This window comes from Parasteatoda tepidariorum, chromosome 1 (genome assembly GCF_982258835.1).
Source record: "Parasteatoda tepidariorum strain Cologne lab strain chromosome 1, Ptep-v5.0, whole genome shotgun sequence".
Classification (NCBI taxonomy): Eukaryota; Metazoa; Arthropoda; class Arachnida; order Araneae; family Theridiidae; genus Parasteatoda; species Parasteatoda tepidariorum.
In genome coordinates this window covers 74,236,684-74,249,483 of record NC_141755.1, presented here as the reverse complement: position 1 = coordinate 74,249,483, position 12,800 = coordinate 74,236,684, and the positions used below count along the sequence as shown (strand labels likewise).

The 12,800-nt window shown below is 27.9% G+C and overlaps 1 protein-coding gene and 1 long non-coding RNA gene across 3 annotated transcripts in view; one reads left to right on the top strand and one right to left on the bottom strand.

The window, feature by feature from the left end:
- Window positions 1-1,647, bottom strand: part of LOC147816523 (uncharacterized) — a 127,233-nt gene extending 125,586 nt beyond the window's left edge. The window contains exon 1 of the long non-coding RNA XR_015434960.1: window positions 1,479-1,647. This is a non-coding gene — a long non-coding RNA (uncharacterized LOC147816523). The remainder of the gene's footprint in view (window positions 1-1,478) is intronic.
- Window positions 1-12,800, top strand: part of LOC122270320 (vacuolar protein sorting-associated protein 4) — a 123,845-nt gene that overhangs the window by 91,617 nt on the left and 19,428 nt on the right. Inside the window, exons 1-6 of one of the 2 annotated variants that reach the window (XM_087166895.1) lie at window positions 1,688-2,058; window positions 4,924-5,035; window positions 7,284-7,422; window positions 9,068-9,138; window positions 11,403-11,560; window positions 11,650-11,768. In XM_087166895.1, the coding sequence (XP_087023021.1) occupies window positions 2,044-2,058; window positions 4,924-5,035; window positions 7,284-7,422; window positions 9,068-9,138; window positions 11,403-11,560; window positions 11,650-11,768 (614 nt within the window). In that variant the 5' untranslated portion in view covers window positions 1,688-2,043. Of the gene's footprint in view, window positions 1-1,687; window positions 2,059-4,923; window positions 5,036-7,283; window positions 7,423-9,067; window positions 9,139-11,402; window positions 11,561-11,649; window positions 11,769-12,800 lie in introns of those variants that run through there. The other variant, XM_087166897.1, reaches the window with a different exon arrangement.

Sequence of the window (12,800 nt, the reverse complement as noted above, 5' to 3'; positions counted from 1 at the left end):
TGGTTAGCCTCCCATGTTAAGCTTGACGACAAGGGGATTCTAATTTGTGACATGTCTGCTACTGATTATATACTATATCAGCACTGCAGTTGGTGCAAGCTGGTAGTAGAATTTGTATAAACCAGTCATCGCTGGAAAGCGAACATGGGTCATCTCGTTGGGAGGCAAATGCTCTATCCTCTGAGCCACAATGGCTCTAGTTCATGTGATGTTCTTAATCAATGAAGCATTGCAATTGATTAAAATTTTCATTCAGAAAATTCTATTCTAGACTATAATTGAATGTAAAATTAGAGCCTTTGGAGGGGGGGGAGTTTTTAGAGGGAAATTAACAATCTTATTATAGGACAAAATGGCATAACTGTTTATTTAGCATTATCACTCTGAAAGTCATTCAAACAGATTTAACACATTTAATAGTCATATTATTGTTAATTAAATGAAAAAAATTGTCAAGTAGACAATCATTAACAAAATTTCTCTTAAAATCATCAATTTTCAACAAAAAGTCATAAATATATACCAAATTTCAATGAGTTCTAAAACTAGAGTTCTAGTGAAACTATATTGAGATAGATAATGCATTTTCTACCAGATATTATCTGAGATACTAAAATGAATTGAATATGCAAAAGAATGCTATCCAGCTATAGAATAAAAAGAAAAGTTGAACAAAATGGAAATTTTGCAATTTAGATTTATGTAATCGCTTTTTTTAATCTAAGTGCATTTTTACTATTACGAGAAACAAAAAGGGATCTCGGCACTTTCGACCCTTCATAGCTTAAATTAAAACTGGAGTCGCAATGCATTTCAAACACAAATTTTATGTTCAGTGAAAAGTCGCGTATATTAGATTTTTCCGTATAATCGACCCTCAAGGTAAACAAAGCTTAAAACGGTCTAATAAACGATCTGAATTTAAGAAGCAAAAAATAAACATTAGAAGATGAAGAGATGTTTGTTTATTTTAATTGTTAAAAAGTGTCAGGGAAATCGATCTTTTCGGAAAAGGGACGTCCGGATATGGCACGTTACACTGTATAATGTTTTGGGGTGCTTTCAGTAAATCAAAGGAAACTTTGTATCTTAATTTCAAAGCATCTTAAAAAGTTGTAAGTAACAATTTCAGAATTTTTTTTAAAAAAAAAAAAACCCTCATTGATATTTATTGATAACAATGTTTTGAAGCAAAATTACCAACACATAAAACTAAAATGTGCATAAGATATAGTGAAGGATCACTAAACCCCAATACAAAATTTTTAGGCTACAAAATTAGTTCTGGCTTTACAGAATTTATTTAAAAATTAAGAACAAAAATAGGGAAGCTATAATTTTATTAATTATTAAATTTCAAATAATTAGTAGCATTAAATCATTGACACCTTGCAAGGTGTCAATGATTTAATGCTTACTTAATGATGATAATTTATTTAATGATTACTTGCAGAAAACATACATCCTTAAATGATTACCTTTAAATGCATTTGTTACAATTCCAAATAGATGCATAAACAGAAACAGATAAAGTAAACTTGCCAACGAGTTAAAAGAGCGGATTGCAATATTTTGTCAGATATTACATATTTCAAAATGTAAACAAAAATGTATAAATAAATTCACCGGCAACTCTCATCTCATCACAATAAAACACGCGGGAAATGACAAATACGAAACTAGATTTTTTTTTTTTTTATATGAAAGAAAAAGTTAAAGGCTCTACTCCTACCTCTTTTTATTAAATGTTGCTTACTTTGATTACGTCACGAAAAAAATTACTTGGCTATTTAAAAGACGAAAAATCACATGTAAAGTATGCCAAAAAAGCGATAAAAAGCCAAAATACATGGAATAACTCACGTGATATCTTTCCCTTAACGAATCAGCGCTTTTGCTTATTATGCTCTGTAATGGTTTATTTGGAAATTGTACATCGAGATGTCAATATTTTAATGTTAGATAAGAATTCGTAATAAAACTAAAATAAAATATTTCTTTCCAGTGTGTAATGGTTAAAAAGTAATATCCACAACTTCAAAAATGACTACTTTGCAGGTATGTGTTTGTAAATTTTGAATAATATTGCCCCCTGTGCTGTTAATCAAATTTGTGAACCGATTGTTTTGTTTTATTTGACATGTAAACGTTCAATTAAATCCCATTCATTCATTACAAAATTGACCCAACTTACTATTAGATATGCTTTTGATAAATCTTTCAGTGGTCGCTTTTTCTGACATGAATGAGATTGCCTTTTGAGTGACTGTAAATCAGAATTGTACGATTCTATATGACAGTATCAAAATCTTACTAAATAAAGTAGCTTACCTTTCTTTATTCTATAATAAAACACCTTTCTTCTATATATATATGTTTTTTAACTTATTCGGTAATCAAAGATCTCATTTGATACTAGCATACTTTTTTATATTTTTTTATCTGTTAAAGGGAAAAAACATATAATGTTCATAAATACTTGGTAACATTCCCTGTTATATTTAGAGTACAAATTATGAAAGGAATGTAATTTAAGGAAACGATTAAGGAATTGTTAAGAAAACGATATTCATATTTTCCTATTCTGTATATTTCAAGCTTTTGGAATCACAACCTCACATTAGAATTACATAAATATGACTACCCAGGATGTGATGTAGTTGGCATTGCTTTGTTATTGAGTTGTTACTGATACATATGCTTGCTTGTATGTTCACTACTAAGTATGGCATTTAAGCATTGGCTTTACTCTATGCCATATATTCAAATCTAAATCATGGGAAAAGCATAGAGCTATTTTTTCTATAAAGAAAAATCTTACTTCGTCAACAATCAAATGAAAATAACATTTTCTTTGTGCAGTATATCTTTATTTGTTAAACATTGGCATTAGAATATATTTATATGAGATATGGAAAGATAGTTGCTGGTGTTTTACTTAATATTGTTTGATTCAGTTAATGATTTTTATTAATTCTATATATGTTATATCAAGTGTAGGCAGATGACATAGACCTTGTCTGAGGTCTCATTTCATATTTTCTGTTGTATCTTCTTTCTTTTTTTTTTTTTTTATGCGTTTGGGAACTTTCTTTTCGTCCTGTGAAATTGATAACATGGATTTAAAAGCAGTGTTTTGCGATTAATTGATAGAATAAAAGATTGAATGCATGCAAAATCTACCAAAATTTTTGGTGCAAGTTTTAACATGTTAAATATCTTGATTGTAATATACATTTTTTAAATATTGATAAAAACTAGTTTTAAGTTTCATTGTTGCAGTCTTGATATGATCAAATACTTTTTGTCATTGCTTGTTTTTATTTGTTGCTAGTATTTAAGTACTAATTATTCCGATAAAAATTCCTCATCTTACAGCTAAATTTTATACTCCAAAAATTTTCTCCCTCTTTTTATTTTTATTTCTATGAAGAAATCTTCCCCTAAATACTATTAATCACCAACCCCTGGTGCAACTTTCTCTGTTCTTTTTGATCATTTAATTACATATCCTCCCTTTGCCTAGTAATCTTGTTGCAACAACACGATCATATGTACATCAAAAATGTTGAGCATTTCAACATTGCTCGAACTGTAAAATATTATGTCTTAAAGGCAAAAGTGTGCCGATAACCAAATGCCATTATTATAATGTTAATATTTTCAAATACCAGCTACTACAATGTAAGAAAATATAGATAAAAATTATAATTTTTATTTTAATAAATTAAAGCTCATATGATAAAACGGAAAATTATACTTCTTTTGTCATAGTTTTTTTCCTTTTCTTAATATTACATTGTTAAGTTTTGTATGAAACATTATAGTTAAGAAGCAGTTTCAAATTTTATGAAACAGCTTTTAACTACAAGAAAATGATGGCATTGTTGTGTTCAAATATGCTAATTTTATCAGTAATATGTCCTAACATTGCCAAGTACACTGGTGGACGAAATTGAGAGATGGAAAGTATTTTTTCACATTTCTATGACACTATTTCTGGACGGTTATTGATATAGAGGGAACCTGAAACTCGATACCAGCCCAGCAACAGTATAGATAGGGTCCATTATGCTGGTGGAGAGCTCATGGTTTGGGCAGGGATCATGCAAGATGCCTGCACACCGCTCCATGTGTTGGACAATGGCTCCGTGAATGCCCAGAGGTACAGACAGGAGGTCCTAGAGCCCTATGTGCGTCTTTTCAGGGGCGCTGTTGTTGGCCCTGAGTTCATTTTTATGGTCGACAATTGCGCAACCACATAGGGCTCTCATGGTTGATGAGTATCTAGAAACAGAGGATATTCAACAAATGGATTGGCCAGCCAAATCCCCTAACCTGAATCCTATTGAACATGTTTGGGATGCTCTTGGGAGAACTATTGCAATGCGTGAACCTCCCCCCAGAACCATTCTGTTGTTAAAAATTGCTCTGGTGGAAAAAGGGGAGGGTCTTCCGTGAGTGCTCCTTAACTCCCTTATTAATAGCATGCATACTCGTTGTGCATGCTGTCTGTCTGTCAGGGGTGATCATACACCATACTAGAGGCAACACACGCTGTACAAGCCTCACTTTTATTGTCATCTTTTATCCTTAAGTTCAGACTGCATTGGATTTATTGGCAATAGGTCTTGCCAGTGAAGGGCACTTTCATTTTTGTTTTGCATACTTTATTATCACGGAATTAGCTATATTAAAAGTATAGGAATTTACTGTACATGTCTTTTAAATGCTGCAATGAATGACTATTTTGTTCTATTTTGAGAAGTTAAGAAATAAATTAGTTTAACTTGAATCTGTTGCATTTGCTGAAAACATTTTAGTATAAAGCTAGAAAAAATTTGCATGAATGTGTGTCTCTCTGAATGCATTTTATATACACTCATTGTAATTGTTTCTCAATAAGTTTAATTTATGTTTCAGAAAGGAATTGATATGGTTACTAAAGCTACTGAAGAAGACAAAAAGAAAAACTATGATGAAGCATGCAGATTATATGAACATGGAGTTGAATATTTTTTACATGCCATTAAATGTAATTATATATCCTCTTTGTGAATTACAGTGGTTCACTCACTCTGTCTGCTGCAAAATAGGTCCTTTGAGGACAATTTACCTTTCTTAGGGGATCTTATAGTCAGATATGTTATATGCACGAACCAGGGTTGGGTTTTTGCCGTCAAAAACTGGTTTTCGACATGACAGTGGTAAAAACCGTCAAAAACCTACTGTTTTCTTTAATTTATGGCATATGGCAGACAATATATTATTTTCACATAATTGCCTTTGTAAATGATTGAATAAATGAATGTTGTAAATGATTGCTATTGATTTTGCAACTATATACATGTAATCTTATAGAAGAATATACATTCATATAGAAATATTGTAATATACTTATTGAAAATAGTGATACTTATTTTTATCATTATAGCTTGATTTGCAAAGGATTCAAAATTTTGCTCTTCTTAATTGTTAGAAATAAACAAACAAACAAAAAAGCTTGGAACTATTAATAAATTCAAGAACTAAAAAGAAGAATTTAAAATTTGGCATTTTTTAAACATTAGAAATAAGCTAAACAAAACTTGTAGCTACTAACAAACTCTTAAGTCAAGAATGACTTGACATTCTTCAGTAATGTAATATGCCAAACAAAATGATGCTTGGAAATGTTGAAAAATTTGTTTAGTATCCTAATATTTTACTTCAAATAATATGTTTTGATATAATCATGTTGGGAACATGCAAGAATCTGTTCTTAAATATCTTCTAACAACTTTTTTTCTAATTTTATTGCCTAAAATGAATTAATTTTAAATTACAAGCAGTTGAACTCAAATAAAAATACAGTTTTACCAAAACTATGGGTTTTTGACATGACGATAAAAACCGTCATGTGGCAGAAACTTGCCAACCCTGGCACGAACATTTTTTAGCGTACCTTATTATGAACAAAAAATAGTCTAAATTCTCCTATTTCAAACTGTAGTCAATATTTTTCAACATTGCAGAAAAAAAATTTATGATTGCCCTTTATAAACAAAATTTCCAATTTTACCCTGCAGTTAATATTTTTATACATCACAGAAAATCTTTTAGCGTTACTGAAGACAATCAAAATTGCCCAATCTTAACTCATGGATCAATCTTGCAGATATAAATATACGAATTTCGACTCTGTACTTCGCAAAGCAGCACGTCATTGCATTTGTTCAGGTATACTGCTATTTTTAATAATCAATATAAAATTTTTATAAATTAAAGCATTTTTGAAAATAATGATGATTTTCAAATGAACTTCGCCAAAATAGGAGGCTGCCTAAAGATTAGAACTAGTTTCAAGAGTGTTGTTTTATTTAAGAGTAATTATAGTTGCTTGCAGGAAGTTTTTTATTTGAGATTTTGTGTTCACAGAAAGTTTTTCATTTTATCTAAATCTGCTTGTAGCTCTAGAACCCTTGTTTTTATTATTATTGTTTTCCAACCCTTTTTACTTTTATACTTATTGCAGATATCATTTGATTTTACAAAGATCTCCCTAAAAATAAAAGAAGGGCAAGGTGCTTTTTAAAAAACAAGGGCATTTTCAATTTTTAAGGGCACTAATTTTGCACTCCTTTTGAAGAGCAATAGCTTCATTAATAGCTTTGAAACAGAATACAAATAAATATAGGAAATATTTTATACATATTGACTTAGCCTAAAAATAATTTGCAGTTAAGGTTATCAGAAGTTCCTCATTTCTACTGCTGCAATCTTTGCAATAAATCTGCTACTGGAAAAAGAGCATTTTTTTTTTTCTAATAGAAAAAGTGGGAGGGACAAGACCTGTTTTTGTAAAAGGGCTGGCTGGGTGGGCCACCCTTCTTAAAACACTTAGGGAAAACACTGATTTTATTTTTTAATTGTTTTGAATAAATACCTTTTTTTTAAAACCCTTATTTAGTATACCAGTTTAGCATACTTCTCTTAGCCATTCAATTTTGTTCACTCTTCTCTAAAACAGACACGTTTGTTCAAAAGTACTTCAATTCTATTTCAATTATGCTTTAATTTTTTTAAATTTATCTTAACACCAAATTAAACATTTTCTTAATATCTTCCTAAACAATCACTTTTTATACTAAGCCTGTTCCAAAATACCACTTTTTATACTAGAAAAGCACACTAAGCCTGTTCCAAAATAATATCTGAAATTTGTAACTTAGGTTAAAATTGCATCATTATTTGCATATTTATTTATCATGTTTAAAAAAATAATATGAAATGTTTTTTTCCAGATGAAGCTCAGAGTGATAAAGCTAAAGAGAGCATACGAGCAAAGTGTGTCCAGTACTTAGAAAGAGCAGAAAAGTTAAAGAAATATTTGAAGGACAAGCAAAAGAAGCCTATTAAAGACACAGAGGATGGTCCTACATCGTAAGCCTATATATTTTCTCTCCTATATATCTTATTTATTTTTTCAAGGTGCTAGTGCAAGCTTCTTTTTAACTTTTATATCTTAATTTAATTAATCTATCCTCCCATGTTTATGCTAATCATAATTTAATAGTCAATTTGCACTTACAATCTTGCAAAGAGCGATTGTTGAATTTTTTAATGGTAGTTATAGTTCAATTAACTCTTGAGTGACAGCAAGTGATTTATCAGAATACTCTTACTGTAGACAAGTTTAATACTTGTTCATGTATTAGTTTTTATGACCCAATACAAGTAAGAAAAGAGTGTTTTAATTTGATTTAAAAAAATAACTTATATTTTCTACAAAAATCTGTTAAACTTTAGTAAAGAAAAATTGCACATGTAACTGTATTCTGTTATCATGTAGAATATTTTCTGTATTCAGTTATCTGGGTTTTTTGGGTCATCAAATTAGATGGTTAATTGAGATTGTACAATAAATTAAAATATTACTTAATATTAAAAGGTATTGCACTAGACTGGATATCATTTAATAAATATGTTATTAGTTTTTATCCACAAGAAAAAAATATTTCACAAAAAGAATTAGTTAAACAGTTGAGATGAAAATTTTCTCTGTTGCAAGAAGGGCTATTGTTACTCCACTACATGAAATGGAACTTAAACATAGGTTTTAATACATTACATACCTGCCAACTCTACTTAATTTTTTTCATTTCTCTGGTCTAATTAAAAATGCTGCTGTTTTTTTAGTATATTTTAGTAAATTCTCTAAAAGAAAAAATATTTTTTACTCAAATCATTGTTTAAAATTTTACGTAAGTAATAATTATAAATAAAGAAATTTTCATTTATGGTATTAAGTTTTAAAAACGAAGAAAAATATCGAATTTTTAATTTAAAATTATTTATTTATGTGTTTTGAAAAATTTCATAAAAAATTAGTAATCTCTAACTTCTATTCACGATTATTTGATTACTATTCTCTTTCTTAAAAATCTCCTAATGAAGGAAATATTAAAAATATATTGTGAAAATGTTTGCAAAAATTCACTTTTTTTTTTTTTTTTTTTTTTTATCTTTCTTGGCTGTTATGTTACTAAACAATAAACTTTTTCCTAAACTGAAAACTTGACTTGTTCAAAAAACATTGTTATGCTCAAACTATAACACTAGTTGTATTTGAAAAACTATGTTTATTTCTACATTGCAATAATTACGATTGCATAAATCAAATGGATTTTTTATTTAATATGCAACTCAGTTACCATCAGGACTGAGACATGATAAGGATGTATCTTTATGATTCAGATGAATTTTGATTTTATCTGCTATATTTGTATGGAATAAAAATAAAACAGCAATATAATAGTTTTGCTTTATTCATTATATTTTCTATGTATTATATATTTATTTTATTTAATTAATAATTCTTTCAGTAGTTTTTGAACAGAAAGGGCTACATTGCAAAAATAGTGGTAATTTTTTTCTATGCATACAAATACAATTTTCTGTGATACTAATAGTTAACAAATTTCAAAAATATGCTTCATCAGTTGCATTGTAGTTAAACTGTTTTGTTGAAATAGTTAACTCAATCATATTTCAAGTATAATAATTTAATTTAATAATATTTTTTTAGAAAAAATAGTGGCAACAGTAGTGATAGTGATGATGACCCTGAAAAAAAGAAACTTACCCACCAATTGGAAGGTATATTGATTTGCCTTTGTATTATTTAAGTAAAAACATATATTGTATTTATAAATGTATTAGCTTAATTGTGTGCATTTGTTTTTTAAAAGATTTTCTCTGTAAAATTCACGTGGTATGTTATTTGTTAAAATTTTTAATTCACTTTACCTGCATATCAACCTGAAAAATCTTAAATTATTTTCGTAATAATGAACTTACATTATTACAGTTTACTTTTAGTTATATATCAAATTCCGTTAACTACTTCCATTTTTTTAATTGCTTAAAATCTCTAAATATTGTAAAGAGTTGTGTTTAAATTATATTTTACGTTCAAAATGTCTATAAGCAATGTATTTTTCATAATTCTCTATTATGTTCTTCTAAATACAATATGTAGTATCCTTTTTAAAACTGTTCAAAGTCACTTTAATGTAATCTCTTTTTTTCCTTTTAAAAATTGCATTTCATCAACTTCAAAATACTTATAAAATATTTTGCATTTTTTTCCCAATCTTATTATCTCTAATACAAAATTAAATTTTAAAAAAAAACTGCTGAATTTAACACTTTTCTTAAAATATTTCCTCAATAAGGTTTGGTCTCTCTGTCATATGGGAGACAAAAGCAATGACATATGATAAATATTGTATTGAAATGTTATGTATGAATTATGCCTTAATTTGTTTTTATTCTAGTTAACGAATACACATAAAAATAGAGAAAATTTTTATGTGATAATTTTGTGTACTATTGATATAGTAATACATAGATTTTCTATTTATTTTTATCTATTATCTATTTACTTTTAAATGAGTTACTAAATCGGTCACGAAGTTGTTCAAAGAAGCTGTTTTAAATATTAGCAGTTAAAAAATTTAGTTTTAAATTTTCCATTTTTACCAATTCCTTCCTCTCTTTAGAAATTAAGTTTTTTTTCTTTTCTTTTTTCCCCTGAGAACAAAATTACCGAGTTATTGAGAAGTTGATTAATGATTGTATGAATAGTGTTCTTTTGCATGGGTTTCGTTAGAAGAAACTTTGATTAAAAATTAAGGAACTAAGTAAAAAATTATATTAAAAGCTTGAAGGAATCGAAATTTTTCAAAAATAATTTTCGTTTTGAATCTCTTTCATTTTTAGCCACCTCTGTATCTGTTAACCATTTAGAATACTAAAATATTGTGAGTGTTTATAAAATAAATAAATGAGTAAATAAAAAATTCATTTTTCCTTATTTAATTTTGAGTAGGACGTTGTTTGAAAATAAGTGTTAAGAAAATAAGTTTTCCTCAAATATTATTTTCTTCATAAAGTTGGCTACAACATTTTGAGCTTAAGTAAGAAACCATTTGTCAAAACCTTAAGTAGTATGTTTATTGCACAATAGAAAACTAAAAAGCAATATTAAAATGAAAGTTTTTGTTAACAATCAAATGCAATGATGCTCTATGTACTTATATTTTTGGAAAGAGCTTATTTGTTATTTTTCCAATTGCAATTCTATCACCAAATCCATTTTTATCGAGTCATAATCACTTTGGTATGAAATTGCATTGAAAATTTTTAACTTTTTCCCATCCCACGATTGAATTAATAAAATTTTTTACAACCTTAAATTTGCTGAAATAAATTTACCAATGGAATGAAACAGTTTTTGTTATGGGGCTACTTGTTATTAGACAAACTTAACTTTTTCGAAACTTATGTTTTAAGCTTTTGCTTTTTATGATATTGAAATCACAAAGGATATTTAGCTCCCTTTTCAACACGTTTGGCAAATTAGACAATTGTCTTAATTTGGTGCATCTCGAACAAAATAGCTCTGTAGTGAAAATGTAGTGATCTCCCCCCTGGTATCCCTGCAAAAGTGTAACATAGAACACGTATAATTTTATGTAATAAGAGAAGTTGAAAATATTCTAATCTCTGAAACAGCTGTTATGTTTATTGAATGGAATGCAGAAGCAAGGATAACACACAGCTTACATGTACTTAGTTAATGATTCATTGCACACTATATCAAGAACCCATTTGAAAATAAATAAAGTAGACAAAGTGTTATCATATATTGTCGATGATATTTTGAATTTATTCAAGCTTATGGTTTGAAACAAAAGTTGATCTACTAACGTTGAAGTTATAGAATGTTTTTGAACTTTTATCTTCTTTTATTGTTAAATGTATGGTTTTTCTAACGAATTTATATTTATACATTATTTTTAAAAAACGTTATCTTCTATTTATTCTGTATTTTTATGAAAATGCTTTTAAACTCTTAGGAGCCATTGTTGTTGAGAAACCAAATATAAAATGGTCTGATGTTGCTGGCCTAGAAGGTGCAAAAGAAGCATTAAAAGAAGCTGTTATTTTACCTATTAAATTTCCCCATCTTTTTACCGGTAAAAGGAAACCTTGGAAAGGAATTTTATTGTTTGGTGTAAGTTGTATTAAATAGATATTTGAAAGATTCTGTATCCTCTAGTAAACTTAAATATTGTTTTACACTATTCAATATCTCTCTTTTAGCCTCCTGGAACAGGAAAATCTTTTCTGGCAAAAGCAGTTGCCACTGAAGCAAATAATTCCACCTTTTTTTCTGTCTCATCATCAAGTTTAGTTTCCAAATGGCTGGGGGAAAGTGAAAAGTAATTATTTTTATGATAATTTATTTAAAATTATTCCCCATATTCTAATTTTTATAAAAATGTATCTCTGACAACTGTAACTGGTAAAACTAAAGTTGTTGTATCTTAAAAATATGTTTTAACCATATTTTGTTATATATTATGGTGCGTGTGATTTTAATTAAGATTTCAAATTTTAAAAATTAAATCATAAAAGTTAAAATTGACAAATTTTCAATTTTTGCATTTTTTTAAGTTTAGGCAATGTGATTATGGAGTAACTTTTTAAATATTAAAAAAATCACATGCTTTTCATTCTCACAGAACTGTAAATTTTATTTATACAGACATTTTGTGCTATTATCATAATTAGCATTGATGACTTCTGCTAAAGATAGACAAAACTTAACCTGACAGTCATTTATAACTCAGAGAGAACGGAGAAAACCTGCAATTGTTCGGAAATTTAATTTTGATTCTTAAAAAGCAGGAAATAGTTAGGGAAAGTTGCATTTTTTTAAAAAAAAACTTGGAAAATTCCTACATTATGCCTTGAAAATAACTAGTCTTAGAATTTTCTATAATAATAATGAGCTAGTTAGATTCGATATAACAATTATTTAGTGTAAAAATTCCACATTTTAGGGAAAACTTTTCCGTGTTTCCATCCTTATGCAATATCTTTTTTTGCTCACAAAATCTAATATTATTACAAATGAAAAATCAAAGTTTTCTGATGAAACACTGCATGGTATGGATGAAATATGGTCTGGATTTACATTGAAATTTTCCTGAAATTAAGTGGGATCCCTAAAACTCCTACAATTTCATTACAGCAATTAAAATTTTATATTTTTTGCTAAGATGCTTATTTTAATTTAATGACAGAGTCTTAGAATAAGATTTAAAAACTTTCAAAGTGAGAAATTGAACATCATTTTTCTTAAAATATTAGATTCGGTCAAGTTTATGTATATTTTAATAATATTTACTCAGAGATTTGAATATATTTATAAATTTTGCTTTTTTAGCTATACCAAAACATTTTTTTCT